At 53.1% G+C, this 24,399-nt stretch overlaps 2 protein-coding genes across 32 annotated transcripts in view; one reads left to right on the forward strand and one right to left on the reverse strand.

The window, feature by feature from the left end:
- Window positions 1–1,792, forward strand: part of Tmem120b (transmembrane protein 120B) — a 42,312-nt gene extending 40,520 nt beyond the window's left edge. For both annotated transcript variants that reach the window (XR_003836682.2, XM_021162847.2), the window contains exon 12: window positions 226–1,792. Coding sequence is in view for 1 of the 2 variants with exons in the window: in XM_021162847.2 (XP_021018506.1) it covers window positions 226–339 (114 nt within the window). In the remaining variant the exon portion in view is untranslated. The remainder of the gene's footprint in view (window positions 1–225) is intronic.
- On the reverse strand, window positions 1,782–24,374 carry Rhof (ras homolog family member F, filopodia associated). Of its 30 annotated transcripts, none has more exons than XM_085837146.1 (13): window positions 23,201–23,359; window positions 22,046–22,150; window positions 21,895–21,918; window positions 20,644–21,631; window positions 20,129–20,239; window positions 17,002–17,077; window positions 16,825–16,928; window positions 16,520–16,618; window positions 14,376–16,262; window positions 14,011–14,098; window positions 4,055–4,164; window positions 3,840–3,974; window positions 1,782–3,181 (listed from the first exon to the last, which is right to left on the reverse strand). In XM_085837146.1, the coding sequence occupies exons 9-13, from the start codon at window positions 14,511–14,513 to the stop codon at window positions 3,017–3,019; spliced, it is 636 nt and encodes a 211-aa protein (XP_085693272.1). In that variant the 5' UTR covers window positions 14,514–16,262; window positions 16,520–16,618; window positions 16,825–16,928; window positions 17,002–17,077; window positions 20,129–20,239; window positions 20,644–21,631; window positions 21,895–21,918; window positions 22,046–22,150; window positions 23,201–23,359; the 3' UTR covers window positions 1,782–3,016. The 30 variants fall into 30 exon arrangements, with proteins under 30 accessions (XP_085693272.1, XP_085693269.1, XP_085693271.1 ...); XM_085837143.1 differs by having other exon boundaries at window positions 22,962–23,359; XM_085837145.1 differs by having other exon boundaries at window positions 17,006–17,077; window positions 21,895–21,931; window positions 22,962–23,359.
- Window positions 24,375–24,399: the final 25 nt, after the last annotated feature.

Consider the following 24,399-nt stretch of genomic DNA (forward strand, 5'->3'; position numbering starts at 1 on the left):
TGTCTCTGAATGAAGGGTCATCCCATCGAACCCTCTTCTAGAGCCCTACCTGATTGGGGGCCCACCTCATTCACCTGTTGCCACCATTTGCTCAACCACTCTTGTAGCTTGCCCTAGAGTCTGGGGTTGAGGCTCTCATGGAGGGTTCTTCCCCAGAGGAACTGACTTCTCCTCCTTCTTCCCCTGCTCTGGGCATCTTGGGATGCTGCCCTTTGGATGGACCAGGTATTCGTGCTGGCTCTTACCTTCCTCATCCTCTTCCTGGGCAATTTCCTGACTACGCTCAAAGTCGTCCATGCCAAACTCCACAAGAACAGAAACAAGACAAAGCAGCCATGAACCTCCAGACCCTTGTGCCACCTGGGGGCCTTGGGACCTAAGACTGCTGGGCGTTCCAGTCAGCACCCTGGCTGCCGGTCAGTGGTAGCCGTGGGCAGCAGCATCTCAGGGGCCAGCAGCATCACTGGGAGCAGGGCCAAGGCCCCGGTCCCCGGCAGACATGAGGAATGTGAAGGCCACCTGCGCGCGCAGTATTAACCTGTCCCAGCTCCCTATTTATAACGTATTTAATATCGGGTCTTCCCTGCTTCCCTGGAATCTGAAGCCTGCCTTCCCCAGAGCTCTGTGTAATGGCTGTGGGCAGGCCTGTGTCTGTCTTCCAGGGAGGGGCCAAAAGCCTCAGGGAACCCCTCTCTCCCTGCTCCTATCATTTGAATCCCTCACTGGGGTTTGGATGTGCCTCACTTGAGTTGGCTTTAGCCGACCTGCTACTTACTGTGTCCCAGGCACCGGGTGGAATGAAACTTTGAGCATCCTGTGGAGCCTCCCCTGTCCTGGGCCGCCACCTCTTCTGTAAGCCTCCCACAGCCCCACCCTCTGCGGTGGACAAATATTTAAGTTCTCAGAGAACCTACCTGTCTTGTCTCTTGCCTTGGTTACTGGGGGAAAGAGATGCAGCCTCCTTGGGACCTCCATGTGGCAGGGTGTTTAGGAAAGACGGCCTCCACCAGAGGGCGCCCAGCCTCTGGGTTGTTGGAGTTCCGGCGGACTCTTGAGTGCTTCTCGCCGGCACCCTCCAGCCACCTTCACAGACTTGCTGAGAGTCCTTGGCGTAGGAGCCAGACCCTCCTTGTGACTGGAACTTCAGCCATTCGGAGGTCACCCATTCCCTTCCTCTCTTCATCTCAGAGGTTCTTTTTTGTACGGGAAGGGGAGGAGTGAAAGGGTCTAAGTGGGATCAGCCCAGGGTGTGACCCTATGAGGTCCAGGAAGCAGCAAGAGTGGAGGGGCAAACAGGTCCAGTTTGAGTGTTCTGTCCCCGCCCAGCCTGCTCAGACCCGATGTCACAGCTGGCCGCCTCAGACACGTTTCATTCGGTCCTCACAGGACTTACTTTAAAATTCTTTAGTTATGTGATAAAAATGAGAACTTGCCTCCTCCATGGTGAGATTCGATAATCCAGATTTCTGTTTACCTTAGAAAAACTGGGAAGGCCTGGCAACATTCCCAGAGGTCAAGAGCATTTACCTGCCCCTGTTTGCCACAGCCCGCCCCTCCCTTCATGCCTGCCCTATTTCTGCCCTTGGTCTCCTGTCCCCAGATCACCTGGCCTATCCTTTGTAGGCACCTGGGATTGCCACAGGTGAGGAACCAGAAACTTCTCCCCTTAAAGCCCAGAAGATGAGTATCTTAGGCTTTGTGGGCTAGTCCTGTGGCAGCTTCAGCTTGCAATTGTAGAGCAAAAACTGCCATTACATGATGGTGGCTATTCAATAAAACTTTATTTACAAAACCAGGCAGCCAGCCACATGTGACTCACAGGCTGTGGGTTGCTGACCACGGTTGTATCCCACGGTTGTATCTGTTCACAAGGCCTTGGATTCTGAGAGAACAAGAGGTCCTTGTTTGGCTCCACAGGGGACAGCAGGGGCTTGGAGCATTTGGGGAAGGGGACCAAGTCAAATGGTGCTGGGGCAGGGGCCAGCCAAGGCCATGGTTTCTTCTCGGACCGTGCCTTCATCTTGGAGGCGCTAAACCTACCTGGTATACCAGGTAGGTACTGATGTTGTGACGTCCAGGAAGAGTGTCAGGACTCAAGACTTTGGCTGTCAGAGACAGTCAGCAGGCTAGTTCTGAGAAATTGTCCAGCGTGGGCAGGGGTGGCCATGTCAGTTCTGGAGTGAGGCAGAGGTAGGCTACTTTTGAGCTCCACATCCAGTAGAAACTGAGTGGACCGGTGAGGAGCTTGACTGACTAATGACCCATTTTCAGGTAGGCCATAGTCTAGGGAGAGCCCATTTGCCTAAGGTCCCTAATGGTGGGATGAACCCAACAATCAGGAGTTTCCAGGAGACGTCGGCTGGGGAGTTGGAGGTCAGACCTGGAGCAGGGGTCAGATGAGTGGCCTGGCTGGCCCGAGTATATTTTGATGTTTCGAGAGATTGTTTCTTCTCCCTCTGAACATGCATCTCAGGCTGTGACCAAGCCCGAGACAGAAGTCCTCGGTGTGGTAGGAAGGGAGAAGCTGGTGCCAGACCCATGTCCGGCTTGATGCCTGTGTTCTCCTGATAGGCTGTGGTCCCCGGGTTCCTGAGGGGAAGCAGGAAGGGGCTGGAGGATGTAGCCGAGCCTATCGCCGGAGCTCAGGGAGACCGTGACAGAAACAGTGGGCTTGGGACTCTCGTGAACAGTGTTGTGTACCCGTGCTTACCCACAATTCCCAGTGCCAGTTCTGAGTTTCAGGCATGAATTGGGTTTGGAAAGGGAGAGACACGCATGACTGGGGACAGAGGAGCTGTGACAAGGACCCTCCTGTGGCCTGGGACAAGTGCCAGTCGTGGGGTAGAGGAACATTGGTGGGTCTGGCACCCTCATTCACTCACTAGTGCACTACAGCATGAACCCAAAGGGGCCATTCCAGAATGTTCCGAGAGTTCCCAGATGCCAGACACTGTAAGACCCACTGGGCCTGGGTCCCTGGCTGTAATAGTTCCAGTCAGGCCCTCTGTACCCAGGGTCACAGCAGCAGGCAGATCCTGTGTTTTTTCTGTCTCTGCGCTTTCTTCAGGGCGCTGAGGGCCACCTTGGCGGCTTCCCTGAAGACATCTTCCACATTCTCCCGAAACTTGGCAGAACATTCTAGATAGAGTGCGCCTCGCATCTGTTCACAGGCATTCAGGCCCTGGGGTTTGGGGCGGGGGGGGGGGGGAGAGGAGAAGAGGCAGTGTTAATTAGGTGGGCGGGGGTGGTCTCCTGACCCACCCCCAGAGTCTTAAAAGTTTGGGGCTCACTCTGGAGGCCAGAGTTGGTGGGAACCCATCTCTGTTCCAGCACTGGCCAGTTTGGTGTTCACATGGCTGGATGCAAGAAGCCCACTCGCTGGCCCCACCTGTTCCCTTTTCTCCCCAGCTTTCAGCAGAGGGGGGAGCGGAATTCTGAGGAGGCATCGAGGGATAGCTGCCACTCATGTTCCTGTCGGTGCAATTGTGGTGACTTGAGTGTGCTGGTGGAGTGAAATTAAGATCTTGGCTATACTATCATTAGTATCTGTCTTTTATGTGAGACAGGGCCTCACTATGTAGCCCTAGCCGGCCTGGAACTCACTCTGTCAACCAGGTGGAGGGCTGGGATTAAGGCTGGGCGCCACCATGCACAGTATTCGACCCTTGTTTGCTTCAGCTACCCCCAAAGCCTGCTAAGACACTCCAGTTAAGAGAACGGCCTAGGTGGTTTCCAGCTATGGCTGTTCGGGGATCGCGAACCTGGACTATGGCTCTTTGGGGATCGCAGACCCGGGCTATGGCTGTTCGGGGATCGCGGTAGCTGGGCCCCTGACCCACCTGTGTGTAGGTAATAGGCTCCAGCTGAGCTGCCCTAAGTTTCCGCAACTGCTCCTTGTCCTTCCTCAGGTCTGTCTTGCAGCCGATGAGCACCGTGGGGATCCCTCGGCAGAAATGTGTGACTTCGGGGAACCACTGAGGAGGGGAGAAGGCAGGGTTATCAGGGCAGAGAGTACTCTGGAGCCGAGCCCCGTCTCCGGCAGGCAGGATGGTACCTTGATGAGGACATTGTCGTAACTGGTGGGGTTCATGACATCGTAGCAGATGAGGACGAGGTGTGTGTTCTGGTAGGACAGGGGCCGCAGCCGATCGTAGTCTTCCTGCCCTGAAATCAGGGGGCAAGGAGTGTCAGAGGCACGAATCCCTGGCTGCCTGGGGTCCCTAACTGGGCTTTGATGGCGGGATGACCTGGCGGAGGGGGAGGGGCGGGGCTAGTTTCCTCCTTTATAGAATGGGTGGGACTGGGAAAGGGAGACAGATTATATGTGAGAGAATAGCTGTGAACTGCAGTCATTCTGCCAAAGGTGGATATGTTCCCCTGCCTGCCAAGCCGGAGACTCAGATCTGGGGTCTTTGCCGTTTTGATATCCCCAAGGCCCCATAACATGTGTCGAGCTCCATCCTCCTTGGTTCTGAGACAGCTGTCTGGATTCCTCTTGCCCATCCTTGCAAATGCTAATGAGGTTGGAACAGGCACCTTTATAACCCCATCTCACAGGGCAGTCAGCTCCTAACTGCACCTGACAACCACTGGGGGAAACATAGGAAGCTGGTCCCAGACACAGCCCTCCACAGCCCCAGTCCAATCAGAACCTAGAAGTTAGCTTCAAACGCCCAGCCAATTTGCCTGCCTCTGCCTTCTGTGCCCTGGGTGTACCATCATGCCTAGCTGGAGGGAAACTTCTATTGTCAACAGTTGTAAGCTCTCAGAGAGAAGACAGGGAGGACACAAAGAAACTCTTCTGAGCTTCCATGTTTGGTTTTTTTCATTGTTGTTGTTGTTGTTTTTTCCCCTTTGGTTTTTTCGAGACAAGATTTCTCTGTATAGCCCTGGCTGTCCTGGAACTCACTTTGTACATCGGGCTGGCCTCGAACTCAGAAATCCGCCTGCCTCTGCCTCCCGAGTGCTGGGATTAAAGGCGTGCGTCACCACGCCCGGCTAGCACTAACTTTTAAAGTTGATTTATTTCATGTGTATGAAAGCAGGCGGTAGTTGGTACAAGCCTTTAGTCCCAGCACTCAGGAAGCAGAGACAGGCCGATCTCTGTGAGTTGGAGGGCAGCCTGGTCTACAGAGCTAATTCCAAAACAGCCAGGACGACACAGAGAAACCCTGTCTTCAGAAGACAAAAAATAATTTTTAATTAACTAATTAAAAAAATTTTTATAGGACTGGTAAAATGGCTCAGCTGTTAAAAACACTGGCTGCTTTTGTGTGTGAATGAGTGTTTTGCTTAAATGTATGTCTATGCATTGCAGTGCCAGGAGAGGCCAGAAGAGGGCATCAGATCCCCTGGATTGGAGTGACAGGTGTGAGCTGTCCTGTGGGTGCTGGGAATTCAACCTGGGTCCTCTGGAAGAGCAGCAAGTGCTCTCAGTCACTGAGCCATCTCTCCAGCCCTTTGTGGGTTTTTTGTTTGTTTGTTTGTTTTTATTTTTATTGTTGTTTTTTAAAATGGTCTCACTATGTAAGCTTTGGCTGGCCTCTAACTCTTCCGCTCTGGCTGGCCTCAAACACACAGATCTATCTACCTCTGCCTCCTGAGCGCTGGGTGTGGGCCACCACTGCCTAGCTTTGTGTTTTTTGTTTGTTTGTTTTTAAGATTTATTTATTATTATACATAAGTACACTGTAGCTGACTTCAGATGCACCAGAAGAGGGCATCAGGTCTCATTATGGGTGGTTGTGAGCCACATGTTGTTGCTGGGATTTGAACTCAGGACCTTTGGAAGAGCAGTCAGTGCTCTTACCCGCTGAGCCATCTTGCCAGCCCTGTTTGGTTTTTTGAGATATGTCTCACGTATCCCAGGCTGGTCTAGAACTCCAGACCCATCTGCCCCCAACTTCCATGTGCTGGCACATAACAGCCCACCCAACGTGGGACACGGACAATAAAAGCTGCCCTGTGGGATGCCATCAGTCAGAATCCCTCTAATGTGTAGTTTATCTAAGTATACATGGGCCGTCATGTCGTCACGTGACAGCTGAGCCAGGAAAACGACCTTTGCTGTCCTTTTGCCTAAGACCCTTCAAAACGGGAGAAGTGGCCTCCACTGTAGTCTCCCTTCTCAGTACAACCAGGAGACACCCTTTGTGGGACAGTGAGGCCCTGACTCAGGATGTTATCCCATATAGGACCCAAAAAGTCTTCTCTTCAGACCTTTGTCAATGTCTTTCTAAGCCTGTGTATCCAACAGGGCAGCTTCCAGCCTATGTGACTATCTGAATGTCACCTGGTTAACAAGAAAACCTTGAGTTCCTTGAGTGTACTAGCTGGCTACCTTTCAAATAATTGTCACACCAGGCTGGTGGCTGTCATTGCAGAGAGCCTCGTGGACAGCTTGGATCTGTGTATTGCTTGTTAGTGGCCCTGCTCCCATGCCATCCTCTCCAAATTACCAGTGATTGATTGATTGACTGATTGATTGATTGCTTTCCTTTTTTTTTTTTTTTTTCAAAGACAAGATCTCATATAGTGTTGGCTGTCCTAGGTCTAACTATTTAGGTTAAACTGGCCTCCAACTCATAGAGATCTGCCTGCCTCTGCCTCCTGAGTGCTGGGATTAAAAGTGTGTGCCAGGAACAGAAGAGGTGGTTCAGCGGTCAAAAGTGCTGACTGCTCTTCAGAAAGTCGTGAGTTCAAATCCCAGCAACCACATGATGAGATCTGTAATGAGATCTGATGCCCTCTTCTGGGGCCGGAGAGAGAAGAAAAAGTGTCTGAAGACAGCTACAGTGTACTTACATATAGTAAATAAATCTTTAAAAAGTATTCCCCAAGCCGGGCGGTGGTGGCGCACGCCTTTAATCCCAGCACTCGGGAGGCAGAAGCAGGCGGATTTCTGAGTTCAAGGCCAGCCTGGTCTACAAAGTGAGTTCCAGGAAAGCCAGGGCTACACAGAGAAACCCTGTCTCGAAAAACAAAAAAACAAAAACAAAAAACAAAAAAACAAAAAAGTATTCCCCACTCTCAAAGAGAACCCAAGTTCTGTACCCAGTCCTCACATGGCTCAGTCATCTGTAACTCTGGCTCCAGAGAACCTGATTCCCTCTTCTGACCTCCGATAAGCACCTGTCACACATGTACTGCACATACATACACACAGGTAAACATATACATACAAATAATTTTTTAAAGGCAGAGGCAGGCGGATCTCTGAGTTCGAGGCCAGCCTGGTCTACAAAGTGAGTTCTAGGACAGCCAGGGATACACAGAGAAACCCTGTCTCAACCCTCCCCCTCCCCCCAATATATGCCCTTAATTACAACTCAATATGAAAGGGAAAATATAAACACAGTCCACCTAGTGTCTTTGGATCCTGTAAGCACAGAAACAAGGTCAGGTACCAGCATTCAGAAAGAAACATAGGGCTACTGAACAAATGCAGACTTCTTGTCACCTTTCCCTAAATAGTCCAGATGGCAACTGTTTGCACAGCACTGATACTGTATCACAAGTAGCCCGGGGGTAAAGATGTGGACCAGGCGTGGTGGCACACGCCTTCAATCCCAGCACTTGGGAGGCAGAGGCAGGTGGATTTCTGAGTTTGAGGCCAGCCTGGTCTACAGAGTGAGTTCCAGGACAGCCAAGGCTACACAGAGAAACCCTGTCTTGAAAAACAACAACAACAAAAAAAAACCAAAAAAACCAGGGCACACTGTTTACCACTGTATCCTTTAAGAATCCCCCCCCCCCCCCCCCCCGCACAGTCAGGAAGTAGTGGCTAATCGATGGCTTGCTTCGGTTCAAGTAGCAGCAGAGATGAGGGCTGAGATGTGTGTGGGTCAGAGTAACTACATACAACAACACTACTGCATTAAAGAGAGAGAGAGAGAGAGAGAGAGAGAGAGAGAGAGAGCGCGAGAGCGGGAGGGGGGGCGGGGGGGGGGCGAGAGAGAGCACGAGCAAGAGCTGGGTGGAAGTGGGCGGAGTCAGGTTGCTGTAGGTAGGAGGAAGTCGACCCACAGTGGGCTGGAGTGTTCACACACTCTGCTGTTGCTGGTCTCTCTTCCAGAAGGTTCTCCCGACAGGTTGCAGCTGGCTGGTTCTCTCTCCCTCCTTACCTAAGCATAAATGTCACCACCTCCAGGAAACCTTTCTTGACCACCCTGAACCAATGGCCTCTTGGTGTGTCCGTCTGTCCCATAACAAAGGTTCTCCTTTGCTTCGCCTTAGGATACATCTTACTATCTGATGGCACAGTGTCCTGACGACTTTTGTTTCCTTCCCAGGGAGGGGGTCATTGCGCATGTCTTGGAAGTCAGGTGAGCACAGTAGAAATTCAGCGACCAAATGGAAAAAGCTAAGTCCAGCCCGGTGCCCACAGAGCCCTTTGGCGTTCGGTTTCCGCTTCCTGATCTGTGCTAATTCAAGCAGCACCCACGAGGTGACTCAGGAGAGCAAGCCTGTCAAGGTCACAGTTGGGCACTCTGTAAAACTGCAGTACCAAATAGCTTCGTCCCCACTGCCAATATCGGCTGCTTGCCCCAGCTGTTCTAAAAAGCACCCAGCGTGTCCACAAAGGCCTCCCCACTAGGACTGAACCCCACATTCAGTTTTCTTATCTGTGAAATGGAGCTGTAAAAGCAGGGGAGACTTGTCAATTACAGAGATGCGGATGGATAGTAATATTCATCTGTGAATGCCTACCCTGTTCAAAATGCTTCTTAAAATAAAATTTAAGCCGGGTGTGGTGGTGCACGCCTTTAATCCCGGCACTCGGGAGGCAGAGGCAGGTGGATTTCTAAATTCGAGGCCAGCCTGATCTACAAAGTAAGTTCCAGGTCGGCCAGTGCTACACAGAGAAACCCTGCCTCGGAAAAAAATAAAAAATAAAATTTAATTTTGTATAAATGCGTGCATCAATAAAGTGATCTATGACTTGAGAACGTGGGTGCCCATGGGAGTACTAGCTCTCCCAAATCCGGACTTACAGGCAGTGGTGAGCCATTTGGAATGTGTGCTGTGTGAACAGGCTCAGGTCGTTGTCTGCAAATGAAGTATAGACTCCACATCACTGAGCTGTCTCCACACACACATTTTATCAGGTAACTTCAGCACTCTGCACAACAGCCATACACGTTAGGCCCTCGCTGAGCCAGAGAAACCAAGCGCAGACAGTGGAAATGGCTTACCCCTCACAGCTAGACAGACTCTGTCATAAAAGGTGTTTTGTTTTGTTTTATTTTGTTGTGTTTTGTTTTGTTCAGCCTACCCCCAGAAGGCAGGGAGAAAGCTTCATTCTATGCGCCAGTAACAGCTAATCTAGGTTGTCAACTTGACACATCTGAGAAGAACCTCAATTGTCACTTGTCTGCATCAGATGGGCCCGCAGGCATGTCTGGGGTGTAGTACGGTATCTTGATTGCTAATTGTGGAGGTGGGATAAACACACTTTGGGTGGTGGGTTAGATAAGGAAGGTAGCTAAGGAAACCTGTAAGCTCTCTGAGCTCTCTGCTTCAGTGCCTGCCTCTCAGTCTGTGTTTCACAACCTGTGTTGCGACCCCCTTTGAGGGCTGACCAACCTTTTCACAGAGATCAGATATCCTGCATGTCAGATATCTACATTACGATTCCTAACAGTAGCAAAATCATAGTTATGAGGTAGTAATGAAACAATGTTCTGGTTGGGGGTCGCCACCACATGAGGAACTGTATTAAAGGGTGGCAGCGTTAGGAAGGCTGCGATCCACCGAACTAGTTTCTGTCTGGAGTTTCTGCATTGGCTTCTCAAAGATGGGCTATAAATCAAAGAAGCCCTTTCTCCCCACAAAGTTGCTTTTGATAACTGTTTTTGTTACAGCAACAGTACACTAAATTAGGACAACACCCCAGTCCTAACAAGGTTGCTGGGGAAAACAGAGGCACAAACAGCTGTCTCATGAAATTGGGAGCACCGGGGAGGGAACAGGGAGCCGGCTTAGACACTATTTGCTCCTCGGGCTTGATTCTGCCTGGCCTGATTTTTCTTAGGATTCAGTGTGGGTCCTCCACTGAATAAGGAATAAGATAAGGAATTTGAGCTGGGCAGAGGCAGAGAGGCAGAGGCGCAGAGGCAGCCAATCTTTGAATTCAAGGCCAGTCTGATCTACAGATTGAGTTCCAGGACAGCCAGAGCTACACACAAACAAACAAACAAACAACAAAACAAGGACTGGAGAGATGGCTCAGCAGTTAAGAGAACTGACTACTCATCCAGAGGTCCTGAGTTCAATTCCCAGCAATCACATGGTGGCTCACAACCTTCTGTAATGGGATCAGATGCCCTCTTCTGGTGTGTCTGAAGACAGGTGGAGTGTAGTCACGTACATAAAATAAATAATTAAAAAAACAAACAAACAAAAGACAAGGAATTTAGGTACTGCTGCCCTACTGAGGTGCACAACCAGGGGCCTGGGTCTTTTCTTCCTAAGCCTCCATTTCTTCATCTGGGAGAGTGTCGATTTGTAAAACAAAAAGACTTTGGGGCTGGGCAGAGGTTAATGACTTGGGTGCGATTCTAACCCACTAGGTTGGTCTATTGAAGATGAAAAGTCACCTGCCTGTAGTCACAGAGGGCTGCCCTTGGTTCTAGTAAGGAATGAGGCTGTGGGCTTGAGCTCTTGAGTCTCGAAGTCTGTGGGGCAGGTGGAAGTGAGGCTGTCACTCCACCGGACACATTTCCTCTGTGAAGTGGGGCGTCCCCGTCCCCTTGACAGCTGGGTTCCTTTTCCGGGACAGGGCTCCTAAGTCCCAGAGCTGAGTTGAAGACTGGCCAGCAGTGCCCCCCAGATCTGTGGGAGGGGCATTTACACCGTGGGAGGTGAGCTGTTTTTGACCAAAGCATTGCTGAGAGAAGGGTGGTGGCCGCATGGGAAGGGGAAGCTGCTGAGTTGAGTCGCTCAGCCAGCCCACTCCCACCCCCTTTCCTCCCTGGGGACAGGAAGAATGGGGGAAGTCCCGGCCTGACCTTAGCCCATGGTCCCTGACTTGACTTACTCCAGGATCCACAGCCCCTGTCTTGTCCTGACCCCTTCCTTGTCTTAGCAGCTCCTAAGCACCTCCCCCACCCAACCTGCCACACACACTTTTTTCCTATTGATTCTCTCGCACGTGGCTTGGGGAGCTATGTGTCCCTCCAGTACTAGATGAGAGCCTTTGGGTGGTGTCTAAACAACCCCACCATGACACCACCCCTCTGCCCAGGAACCTCCCCAGCCTCACCACAGCTTCCTGTCTGAAGATGTCAGGGCTCAGGGGAGCTGTGAGTGCTGTGGCCCCACCCCCTCTACCTCTGAGCACCCAGTGCTCAGTAAAGAGCAGGGGTGACTCGGACTACTTCCGCAGGATGGGGACAAGTAGCCACAGGGGCCTTCCATATGGGCCCTGTGGGCATGGACCTAGCAGTCCATTTTGGGTTCAGAAGAAAATTCAACTTTGGGGGTCATTCCTGTCCCGTAGTAATTCTGATCACAGCTGACTGGGAAGGCAGGCTGCACTCCCCAGTTCTAGAACTTTCTATGGCATTTTCTAGATTCATCTCTAACTCAGTCATTGATCTCACCCCCTTAAGCCTCCCCTTTTCTCTAGTCTAGACAGCTACTGACCATCATTTTCCCCCACATTAGCCCAAGAGCCAGCCACAGGTAGAGCTGACTCATCTCCTCAATGATGAATTCATTTATTCCACAGACTCTTCTAGAGCCTCCTCCTGACAAACCTTGTGCACACACGAGAGGAATGACCCAGCCTCACAACCAAACTGCTCTCTGGCCAGGGAATTTCCTCCTGCCATTAGAATTTCCCTAGTCACTAAGGGACATTCTTGAGGGCCCATCTAGATTCTCCATACCCTACAGAAAGAGCTGGGGCCAGAGCCATGTGTGGTCGTGCATACCTCAGGAGGCTGAGGCAGGATCAGAGAGCAGCGGCGTGGGCTACTCAGGATGTTTTGAGGCTAGGAAGAGGAACAGAGACCCTGTCTCAAACAGACAGACTCACTCAGATGGAGGGGCTGGGGATGTAGCTCAGGGTAGACCTTAGTTATGCCTAAGAGCCTGATTTCCAGTCCTGGCACAAAACAAAGAAGTCTAAAGAACGGTATATGCTGAGCAGCCCAAGAGCCAGTCCCTGCGCTGCTGTGTATATGAAATTTGATTTACTTCCCTTGACTCTCAGCTCTGAGGAAAGACGAGAATGAGGCTCCGAAGCCTTCAGTGGCACAACCAGTGAAACCAAGTCAGAGTCTCTCTCGGTCTGTCTCCACGCACGAAGCAGAAAGTCATAGACAAGACCATTACACCAGGCAATCCTCACAACCTCCTGATGACGGCCACCGGGCTCTCCCTCCATCTCTCCACAGCCTCCTGGGACAAACTCATCCTTCCACCTGGTAGCAGCTCTCTGAGCCCGAGCCCTCACAGGACACAGCTGCCCGACATGTCTACTGAACATCTTTTCTTGTTCCAAGAAATGCCCCAAATGGTCTCTGTTCTGGTCTGGTGCTGGGGGGGGGTTAGGGGTGGGGTGCAGGGGGTGGGGGCTTTCCTGAACAGGGAACTCCGGGATGTGAGAAGAAAGACTGATGGCAGAGGGAGGGAAAAACAGATTTCCTGGCCTCTCCTGTGGGGCGGTATGCAATGACTCTGTTCAGCCAGAACTTGCCTCAAAGTGTGGTCAATGGTTCTGCCCTTCCCTGGTTCCTAATAAGAGGCATGTGAAAGTGGGTTTTCCAGACAGACTTACTGCTATCTAAGCCACACCTCAGGAATTCCTTCCTCATATACCTAGGGTTGGAAGAGATGGGCGGGGAGCCTCCACTGGTCACTCAGAAGGGTTGGGTATCTCTCCAATAGAACCTGCCCATTACTAGAATGAGATAAAGGCCTGAGGTGGTGACCCACCCCTCCTGGTCTTCTCCAGAAGGGTGGAGAGAGTGCCTGGGTTTGGGGTCCAACTAAGATCAGTGACTGTCACACATGCAGGGGTGGACTAGCAGGGAAGGGGCACTCAATGACGTGGTTCCACCCGTCACTAAACACTGAGTCACAGAGATGGGTGAGGTTCCACCTGGCCCAACCTTTACCCTGCAAAGGCTGATGACATCCCAAAGGGAACCACTGCGTTTGTGGACTATGAGCAGAAGTTCCCTCTCAGAGGTGCTGGCAGTAGCAGAGAGTGCCTTATTTTGATCCAGACTTTAGAGTCTTCCCCCCACCCCCGAGACAGGGTTTGTCTGTGTAGCCCTGGCTGTCCTGGAACTCACTCTGTAGACCAGGCTGGCCTCAAACTCAGAAATCCACTTGCCTCTTGCCTCCCAAAGTGCTGGGACTAAAGGCGTGCGCGTGCCACCACTGCCCGGCCAGACTTTAGAGCCTTAGCTCATGTCGTCTGTTTCTTCACAGCCCAAGACCAAGAAACCACAGAATAGACTGGTGCTCTAGGATCCCAGAAGCCAGGGGCACAGGAAGAGAGGTCCATTCACACAGGACCTCGGGGGTCCCAACACATACACCTGCCCAGCCATACGCAGCATCCAGGAGTCACAGCCCTGATCCAGATCTCACTAAACTAAAATTATAGGGCCGGGGAACACAGCTAATTGGAATCCAAGCCCCCAGGGGACTCAAAGCTAAGACCACACACGGTAAGGAACGGATTCTGCAGCCCTGGGAGGCAGAAGTACAGCCCACGTTTCCTAGAACCACAGGAGAGGAACATAGCTAGGGGACGAATGGTACTTAGCGCTGGGGGGTGGGGGATGCTGGGGAAGGGGGTCCAGAGTTCACCTCAATCTATCACCTCCACTTAAAGCTGAGATGGCTGGGGTCCTTTTGGCTTCCAGAGCCTCCCAGCCAGCCAGCATCCTGCAGAGACCTGGCCCGGTTAGGGTGTCATGAGGGAAATGCTCCAGAAGGCAGGGGAAACCTTGGGAATGACCACAAGGAGCCTGTGTGCTCTGGTGCACTCACCAGCCGTGTCGTAGAGGTTCAGGGTCACCTCCTTGTTACCCACTGTCACACTAGCCGTGTACTTCTCAAACACCGACGGGGCGTAGTGCTGCGAGAGAGGGGGGTCGGGTTGATCTTTTAAGGGGTGCAAAGGCGAGCTAACCATCCCAGACATATCCCTCCCCCCACGACTGTCTAACACCCTCACTCCAACCAGCTCGAACCTGGCAAACCACTGGGCTCAAGAATTCTCAAAGGGCTGCCTGGAGGAGACAGCTGAGACTCCATGGTCCAGGCTTGGGGCCTGGGTCCAGGTTGGGGTAAAGCTCTTGTTCCCTGCAGTCCCAAGCCCATCCTCACCCCTCCTGCCACCAAGCGGGCCTTACCTCGGGAAATGAGCCTTGGCAGTACACCATTAGCAGGGACGTCTTGCCGCAGCCGCCGTCACCTACGATCACTATCTTCAGCTCCTTCCTCGCCGAGCTGGGGGCGGCGGCTGGGGCCGGAGCACCCGGGGCGTCCATAGCCCGGAGCCCGGAGCCCGCAGCGCTGGATGCTGCGCGCTGGCTAGAGCCCAGTTGAGCGACAGGGCAGGGGCGGGGTTACAGGGCAGGGCTACGAGGCTCCACCCACGGGCAGCTGGCGCCACCTCTGCCAGGCAGCCTCCCAGGTTCACCTCCCTGTCTTAATTCTCCTCGGCTATGGTCCGGGGACCCCGGGTATTTGTCTTGCAGTCCCAGGGGAAATGAAAAACCTGAAGAAATGGATGCTGAACCGCAACCGCGGTGCATCCCCATCACCCGCGTCCCTGCACCCCCACCCCCTGCTTAGTAGATTCGTGGTTTCTGCCTCTTCACAGGGACAGCCTTTAGTTGGCAGGCTCCGCCTTCTAGCAAGGACCCTTTGATTGGCCGGTCCCACCCCCACAGGGAATGCGTTGATTGGCGGGCTGTATCCTAGCACCGGGGTTCGCATCCAGCCCTAGCTGCTAGTCGGCTGACACAGCCTATCTTCCCACAGGTTGTAGCCGCGGTCATTCTCGGAGAAGATGCCAAAAGGTGGGTTGTGTGTGTCCACATAGTCTGACCCTGGCCCTAGCCGGTGTGCAAATGCAGGAATTCTGCCCACCTAACCTCCCCACCCATTCCGTTGGCCCGCACTGTGGAGCCATGGCGCCCCCTGCCGGCGAATGCCTTCGACAACAGCCTGTTTTTAGAGCGGACTCAAGATACTTGGCTCAAAGGGTGACCCCAAACATGACACGTCGCAAATGTGACAAGCCGAGAGCCCTAGTTGAGAATATCTGGCCCTTCCGTAAACTTTGGAAACGGATATCCTTGTCGCTACCAATAAGTGTTCTGGTGTCCCGTCTTTCACCCCAGGAGCTCCACTCTCATCCCCATTCAAATTGCTGGTACTCCGAGTATCACTAGCAGTACAGTTGGCTCATGTCACTGCGACCCATCCTTTTCCTGTTACTGTGTGCCGCGGGTCCACCTCCAAAACCAGGCCAGTGGTCAAGCGGTAGGACCCCAGGAGACTGCCAGCAGTAGGCAGATCCTGAGAGTGAATATAATCCTACTAGCGGGAGTTCATTTCTTCAAAGCAGTGTTGGCAAGGTTCTTGTCCTGGGCCTCACAACGGAGAGTCTCGATTTTCAAGTTCTCAGCAAACATCAAGAAAATTTTACTCTGTGGAGTAACTACCAACCTCACTCCTTGTTTCCCCGCCCCCTCCCCCACTGCGCCAGGAGACGCAATACAACGGCTCCACCACCAGAGGGCAGCAGCGACCGCCCGTGAAAACTCAAAAGACAACAGGGTGGGGGGAAACCTGAACCAATCTCCAGCTGTTAGGGAGAAGCAGAAGCCCCTCTTGTCACTGGATCAACCGCCCATAGACAAATGTTCAGCAACTCACTCGTTCCTTTTTTTTTCTTTTTTTGCAACTTGTTTATTGAGAAAAAACCATGTTCCTGCCTGTGAGGAGCTCAGTCTAGAGGAGGCAGTGTTGACGGAGTTCCGGGGACCAGTGAGATCAATTTCGAGACTACAGCTGAGGGGCCGGGAAGGTTGTTATACTGGGTACAGCTGTATAGAGGACGAGCCAATAGAAGGTGGAGGGATGCCCAACTTGGGCAAATGTACCGCAGCTGGAAAACCACCTTCAGGTTTTCAGTGGTGATGAGGGAGACAGGCCCAAGTGGTTGTCAAGGTAACGGGCTAAATCAGGAGGGCCTAAGTGCTGGCTGAAGGGGGTAGGGGGGAGGAGGGCTGCAAAGAGACAAGACAGGAAGCAATGGAGTGAGTCCTGTCAAAACCAGGCAGGGGAGGAGGAGCTAGGGCTATCTCTTAGTGGCCAGTGAGGGTGGCAAAAAATAAAAAAATAAAAAATAAATAAAAAGGGAAGGACAATTTCCATTGATGTGCCAGAGGTGAGGTTCCTCAGAAGACGTAGAGCAGGCAACTCCAGTGTGGAATAGCAATCGCACAAAGAGAGGGAGATTGAGAGTGGGCTGGGACCCACTTACCTTTGCAGGACACCAGGTTTCTTCTCTCAGACATCTTTTGGCTTGGCTCTCGACCCAGGAGGCTGGCTGGCTGCAGTTTGCCAAGGGGAGAATTCACTTCTAAGAAAAAAAACTTGTTCTACTACATATAACCAAGAGAGGGCTCCTGGCTTCCCACAAACTCCCCCAGACCTGCGTGTGCACTCTCCACCCTCTGTGACAGTGACAGAGCAAGTCTGCAGGGAGGAAATGACCAAAAGCAACCAGCTCTGGGGAGGGTTCAGGCAGCACATGGCCACCTCACCCATTTCAGCCTGCCTACTCACCCAGCCCTACCTCAGCAGGAGGCTGGCAAAGCCCCAGCACTACCCGGCCTAGAGTGTTGGATTTGGACTCAACTCTGGTGGTGATGGTGGGGCTGTATCTGTAACTAAAAATAACCAGGAATCTAGCCAGCTGCTGGTGAGAGCCTCCTCAGAGGTCGAGCTGAGATACACACTCACCCACCCAGGGTGGCTTTACTCCCTCATCAGCAAGATGTTCAGGGGGCCTGGGGCACTCTCCATTGTCCAGGAATTCCTAGAGAGCAGAGGAAAGCAAGAAATTGCTTCTCTGGGTTCTTGCCTCAAACCCCCCTCAGGGAGCTGTCGGGTGGGTCGCTGCAGAGACTAAAGCACAGATCCAGGGGGGCAGAGGAGAACAGACTGCAGCCTTTAAGGACAAAGTACAAATTTGGGTGGGGGAGGCTAAGGCCTCCACTCCCCTTTTCAGAGGCCCCATAAATCAATTATTGAGCTATCCAAATGCAGATGGTACGGATAAGAGGGGGGAGATAAAGACTCTAGCAGAGGGGTGAAGCTGGGCTATCTTATCTACCTGGTTAGGCAGTCTGACTCGCTCCTAGTCTCAGCTACTTAACAGCTCCAGGGAACAAGCGGGGGATGGGCTTCGTCATTTCTGGAAGCCAGGCTGAAAACCAGCGAAAGTTGGTACAAAGGGATATACCTAGGGTCCCAACCTGTCACTAGGTAGGAATAGCCCGCACACAGCAAGACCCTCCTCCATCACACGACAATTTAATAGCTCAGAAGGTTTTTGTTCAACTTTCCCCTCCTGGCTCCCATCGGCACGGAACAATCCGAGAAAACACTGGGGGCTGTGAAGAGCGGGGACAGCGGGTCCTCCGACCCACCTAGGTTGCTGTCTCCACTCAAGAGAGTCTGAAAAGGTCATATTCCAAACTTGGGCTCGGGGCCAGGTGGAGGAGCCGGAAGGGGCGGGGACACTGGAATCTGTGTAGTAAAGCGAGTCCAGCCACCTCCCAGTTCAGGCAAGCCTTCCGCTGGCGTGGCCCTCTCTCTGCAGGCCAGAGCGGCCCCGCCCCACGCTCCATGGGTGACCAGGAGGCGGGGCACCCCTCGGGGCCAGGAACAACAGCAGGACAAACTGCCCCACCCTACAGCCCAGGAGGTGATAAGGGGGCCAAAGAAAGGAGAGAGAGAGAGAGAGCGGTGGAAAAGACCTGAAGTAGAGAGCAAGCCACAAGTTGGTCCCGGTCACTTCCATCTTCCCCTTTCAAGCACCACGTCACAGTTTAGCGCCTAATTGCTCCCTAAAGCCTGTAACCCTCCAGGGTACAGCTGACACAACGCGACTTAAATCAATTAGTCGGAGGCTGGAGGAGATAAAGACCCCAGCCAGATCCAAGGACTCTAACCAGAGCCTTTAGGGTAGATCAGTTGTGTTCCAAGGCTTACCGGTATTAAAGTAGGAACGAGACCAACCTAGCAAAGCGCTCTTCTCCCCGCCCCCCTTCTCAATAGGGGCGAGGAGTCCAGCCTTCCCAGCAGAAAGCCAGCTCATCCACGGACTTGATGCCTGGCCCTCGGCACCAGCGGGAGCCCCGGGACCATTGTGGAGCCTTGCTATACCAGACAGCTCTCTCTGGCAGTGATAAAGGCAGACAGCTGGCACGGGAGGGAGCCTAAAATAACCCAGACAGCTGGGCAAGGGGGTGTCACGGGCCCAGGCTCTGGGCTGAAAATCAAGACACCTGGAACCCTGTCCAGGCTCTGCCCCGTGGTGGCCTCATAACCTTGGGTGAGACATTTCTTCTCTTGGGGCTATTGGTGGGTGGCCCTTAAATCCCGACCCAACCACAGAACAGCCCACGGAGCCCCGGGAACAGCCTGGACTCAAACACTAGAAGAAAAACAGGGCTGGCTGCCTTCCCAGCAAAGCCAGTTTTCTTTCTCCTTGGCCTGGAGGCTCCAGCACGTGCTTCAGGAAGTGGGCTGGCGGGGAGGAGCCCGGGAGACAGCCCAGCCCCCACCGGCGCAGGCAGCAACCACTCCCAGCAACAATCCTTATCACAATGGAGGCCAACTGGTTGTGAGGTCAGAGCAGGAGTCTGGCCCCCTTAATCTCACTTAATCCTCCCACCAACCTTTTCCAGCAGGTATTGTGGTCTTTTTAACCGGGGGAGGGGGAAGAGAGGCACTGGTCCAAGGTCACTAGCTAGGTCCACACCTAACCTACAGCGGCCAGACTAGAAGCATCCCTGATTAGGCACCAATCTGCCTCCAGCAACAACTGGGGAAGCCTTCCAGGTCCCCCAACTACACGTCAGCACTCACTGTAGGGGTGAGGAGAAAAGAGAAGACAAGAGGCTGGAAGCTGAGGCCCGAATAGGGGAAGCCAGCAGGAGCTGTGGCACCTGAGGCCAAATGGCTTATCAAAGTAACATAACGAGAAACACACTAGGGGGCCAGGGGTCAGGGATCAAGGGCCACACCAGTTTCAGCAGCAAAGCTTCCTGCCTAGGAGGAGGGCAAGCCAACTGCTAGCCACCAAGCTGGGCGGCATCCCAGGTGTCACCTACTATAAAGAGTCTAGACACCTGGTGCTACCTGGAACCTTGACTGCCTAAGAGGGAAACTCGAGAAACGGGCACAGTCGGGTTTAATGGGTCCAACCATTGACTTCTGAGGCCGGTGCAGCTGGGGAGACCCTGCTCAGAGACTACACACAGACCTCATTGACTGTGTAAGATCACTACAGACAGGTAAAGGGCCAGCCTCCGTGTCACGTTCTAGAAGCCAGGCTACCGGACACCTGGCCTTGTTGAGAGCTCGGATCCAGGAAAAGGAGAAGCCAAGGAAATCTTTTCTCTCGGGAAGCTGGCTACCACTTCACACTTTTGCTTCTTTGTCTATCCAGCAAGGCAGACATCAGAAGGGGGCTCAGCTGGTCCCCCTAATGGGGTTCAGGAAGAAGGTCTGAAGCACCACTGGCAAACCTGGCAGCAGTCACTGTCTTCAGAAGTTTCCAGGGCCCTCCCATGCCACCATAAACCACACCACTGGGAAATACTTGGTAGTCCTTGCTCTAGTAAGCTGCTAAATTCGGCATGAGAATCGCCCGCCCTAAACGCCCGACAGCAGAAGCTGACAGGCGGGGCTGGATGGACCCAGTAGGCCGCCCATTTCACACACACAACCGCCACATCAGCGTGGGGGAGGGGCTGCAGAACCAGCCCAGCGGGTTTGGGGATCCCAAGCCGCCCTTCGAAGGCTGCAGGTCAAAGCCCGACAATAGTTCTCTGAACTTGGGGAGAGGGCTCTTACCTACCTTAGTGGGGAAGGCTGTCAGTCAAATTGGGCCTGCTCCAGATGTCCAGAGGAAGCAAGGATTGTCTACAGTGGGGATAACACAGACATGGCTCCGGTCTCCAGCCAAGACCTGTAAATTCGGACGATCTGTTAGGGCAATTCCACAGTTTGTATGTTCAGAGAGAATGGATTGGCCAAATGCAATACCAACAGGGTCTACTAGATAGAAAGGGAGTCACAGAAATGCTGTGTTGTCCCCCCTTTCCCAGCTGACAAGGCAGCCCTCACTCTGGAATGGGTGGGGGTGGGGCGGGGGTGGCTGAGTCACTAAAGTTCAACCCAGGAGACCAGCAGCGGGAGACGACTCATCTGCATTTCCAAAGACCCGCCCTGTCCACATCCCCTCCCCCAGAAAGGCCAGGATCTAAGGCTTTACCCTCGGGCACTATCGCGGCGGGGGGTTGGGGGGGGGGATCCCGAAGGGGAGGCCCCAATCGGCTTTCCCAAGCCCCAGCCCCCCCCTCCAAAACACACCTCAAACCCACAGAGAGCTGAGTTGGAGGCTGGGCCCCTGGCGTCCAAGTGAAGGGACTCAGCCACTGCGAAGGCCTCTAACCCCAAGTGGGGACAAAAGGGGAGACCCGCCCCTCCGGCTCGACTACCAAAGGGCGTCTGGGGGAGGCAGGGGTGGGTCTCCCGAAGCCAAGTGGGCAGTGGAGGGAGGCTGGAGCAGCCTCTTAGCCCTTGGCTAACTACTGGCTCCTGTTCCGAGGCAGAACGGCAGGCAGTGCAAGCCAGAGCGAGGCCTCGTGCCTGCGTGGGCCTTGGGAGGCCGGGGCTGCCACGGAGATCGAGGTCCTCCACCCGCCTCCAGGGGCTCGCCCTACCCGGCCTCGGTTCCCCCCGCGGCTGCCACTGCCCGAGCCGCGCCTGGGGGGACGGGTTCGGGGGGAACGAGTGCGGGGAATTAGGGTGCGCGACGCCCCCCGGGGCCTAAGGCCCCCCGAGACCCGTCACCAGGATCGCGGGCGCTGTGCCTGGCAGGCTCTTAGGGCTCGGGGCTGCCTCTCGGCTCCCAGCGACAACCGGGGAAAAGCAGGATGGCGGAAGGAAGGAAGGAGGAAAGCCGGCCGCCATTAGCCAGAGAGCAGTATTGAACGGCCCGGCGGCTTCAGCCTTGGCTCCAACCCGACCCAGCCCTCGGCTCGGCTCAAAAACCTGAAAATAAAACTCGTGTTTGGGAGGGAGGAGCGAGCGCGGCCCGGAGGACAAGCAGCGCCAGGCTGCAGGCGGGAGAGAGATGCTGCGTCATGATGCCAACATGGACGCCGGCCTTTTGTCCTTTTTCTCTTTGGAAGAGCAGGCGAGCCCCGGAGCCCCGAAAAGCTGGCTTCCGGGGGGCAGAAACCCCCACAATCAATCGGGAACGAGACTTTAGGATGGGTGGGAAGGTTTCCTCGCTTTTTTCAGCCCCTCCATCTCCAAAACACTTCGATTTCTTCTTTGCCACTAAGGTGCAGACCTGAGGCGAGCCAAAGGGAATAGCGCAAGCGGCTCCATGGATGCCCCAGGGTACTGGGGACTGGCTCTCTTCGCCTTTGGGTGCAAAAGAGGCAGAGGGGTCTGGAGAGCCCTAGTCCCCTCACCCACCCACTGCAATCGGCTGCCAAGCTCAAGAAACCCCAGCTCCCAATCATCTGCAGCCCATGGCCTGCTCAATCGAGAGTTCCTCGAAGGGGGAAAAAGGCACTTGAAAAAAAATTTTTAGTCTAGTTTTTTACTTACCCACTCAGCCCGGCGCCATGGAGTCTAGAAGAAAAAGCTGGCCGGTGTTTGTGGAGATATTATAAAAATAACAGGTCTTTTTTTTGGGGGGGGGATGTTTGGTTGTTTAGTTGGGGGGAAATCTGGGGTTCTGGTATCCCTTTGTTGTTACCTTCTTTGTAAGTTACACTCGTGGTATTTCTGCTCCTTCCACGACTGCAAACTTTCCAGGGTTTGGCTGGCATAAAGGCGGCTTCGCTGAGGGCTGTTTAGTGCTCTGGATTTACCAATGGTGTGATCGTCATTAAGAAACAAAAGGCAAAAACACAAGTCAAATCAAAACAAAAGGCAAAACCAGCCATCCCAACCGCCACAGAAAATACCACCGACTCAACGTAGGTGTTTGGCTTGAACCGGCTAAGGACTTGTTTTCCAGTTTTAATCTAGTTTTCAGTGGCGGCATTCAGTCTTTTTTTATACAAAAGGTCTTCCTTTCTCTCACCCTCCACCACCCCACACCCAGCTCGAGAAAAACAGCTGTTTTTCTTCAAATAGATCGATTTTCAAAGAGTGTACGAGCTACTGGGAAGAAATCTGAATAGCAACTATGGCTGTAAACATTTTTTTTTTCCAAAAAGCTCGAAGCTAAAAAATCGTAGCTTTATAGAAGCAAAAACGTCTAAAAGCATTTTAACTGACTTACATCAGACAAAGACAAAGACATACATGCAGATGAAGCTTCCGAAAATTCAGGACATTTCAGGCGACAGTAACACGAGAACGGCAGTGCAGTTAAGGACAGAATGGATTGGGTACTTACAATGTAAAAGGTTTTTAGAAAATTTAACAGTAACAACAGCTCACAGTTTTTTTTGTTATTGTTGCCGTTTTGCTACAACTATACATTTAAAACATTACCTTGTTAAAAAATAGAATTAATAAGATGGTCAGGCTTAAGTGTTTAATAGAGGAAACTATATTTAAAAATTTATTGTTCAGTCAAGAGAATACAGATTAAGACAGCTCCAAGCTCTCCCACCCACCCACCCGAGAAAAAAAAAAAGGAAAAAATTAAATATGTCATTTACTTAGGTTTTTTTGAATTCAAAACTGTTAACTGCTGACATTAATAGTGTGCTATGACCTAGTTATACAAGACAAAGATGGATTCCAAGTCATAAGGAAAAATCCAGATCTTTTTAAAAGGTCTTCTTCATTCTTCCAAGTGTGAGTCCTTTGGCAAATGTTAAACACATTCAGGCGTCCTGAACTGGATGGTGGAGTCAAAGGAAAAGCATTCCCCATTTGCAACAAAGGAAAAACCCACTTGGCCATTTAATTCCATTGCAGAAAAATGGCTCCCTCATCTGTTGGCCTCTCCTTGGAGTCTGATGAAGGATGTTTTGAGATCAGCGTCTAATAACTCAAGCCCTATAGAAGCCGCGCGCTGATTGGCTGCCGCACCCTGCCGCCCTGCTCCAGCCAATTACCTACCCACGGCCAAATTACAAACCCCGAAAAGAGCCCCAATATGAAATACACCACCACGAAGCCCCTGCGAGGAGGCTGCTTCGCCTCGGCAGCCCGAGAAGAGAGACCAAGGGGGTCTGCAACCAGATCCACGCGAAAAGCCGGGGAAGCCTCCGAGTTGAACTCACAAAATGGAAGCCGAGCGCTGATTGGCCGCCGCCACTCCCGGACCTTTAATAAAGAAAGGGGAAGGAAAATGATAAATGCAAAAAAGGGGACTCTGTCGCTGGTGGCTGGAGGAAGGAGGGAGGAAGAAGCATGTGTTCAAGACAATTACTGGGCGCTCCCCTCCAAAAATAAAAACAGAAAGGCAAAAAATAAAAAAGAAAAAGAAAGAGCTATCTTCCCCGTCCAGGGGAGGGTTGTATCCTCCCAGGAATGTGAAGGCTAGTGTGGTTCCAAACCTTGGTTTCTCTTCCCCAGCACAGCTCCTGGGAGGGAGAGGGCGTGCGGGCCGAAGAGGAAGCGGGATCGGAGATACCTCGATTGCAAACTCGTTTGGGGTCGACGTCTGCCTCCCCTCCCCAGGCTTCTAGTAGTCACACACACGATCACCCCCCACTCGAAACCCAGCCCTTTTTGCCGAGTCTCCACGCGTCCACCACCGGCCTGGGCAGTTTGGAAACAGTTTGGGAGGCCCTGGGGGCGCACACCGTGGAGTCTTCCGTAGCTGGAAGGGTAGCCCCAGCCGCGGGGGAGGTAGAAGCCGTGAAGACCCCCCTCTTCCCCGCCAGCCAAGCCCCCCACCTCAGTCCCAGCAGAATAAATAAATTAAAAGGCCTTCCCCCCGGGGAAGGGGGGGAGGCAGTGTGGGAGCGCGCGAGTGAGGGGTGGGGGGCCGCTGGGGCCCGGGGCTTTGGCGGCGCAGCTGCCGCCGCCGGGAGAGTGCCTGGGGAAGCGGCGAGGAAGGCGAGGGGAGGAGGAAGAGGAGGAGGAGGAGGAAGAGGAGGAGGGTGAGCACTCGGGTCGGGCTCCTTAGCGGTGTATTGTGGGATG

Source organism: Mus caroli, unplaced genomic scaffold (assembly GCF_978045245.1).
Source record: "Mus caroli unplaced genomic scaffold, Mus_caroli_1 scaffold_4, whole genome shotgun sequence".
Classification (NCBI taxonomy): Eukaryota; Metazoa; Chordata; class Mammalia; order Rodentia; family Muridae; genus Mus; species Mus caroli.

Bases quoted from the DNA above. Each gene is read 5' to 3' on its own strand.
- Rhof (XM_085837147.1), bottom strand. From the start codon at position 14,513: ATGGACGCCCCGGGTGCTCCGGCCCCAGCCGCCGCCCCCAGCTCGGCG. The intron at 14,099-14,375 runs GTAAGGCCCGCT...CCTCTCTCGCAG, and splicing joins GCCAAGGCTCATTTCCCGAG to CACTACGCCCCGTCGGTGTT. The intron at 3,975-4,054 runs GTACCATCCTGC...TCCCCTCCTCAG, and splicing joins ACGACAATGTCCTCATCAAG to TGGTTCCCCGAAGTCACACA.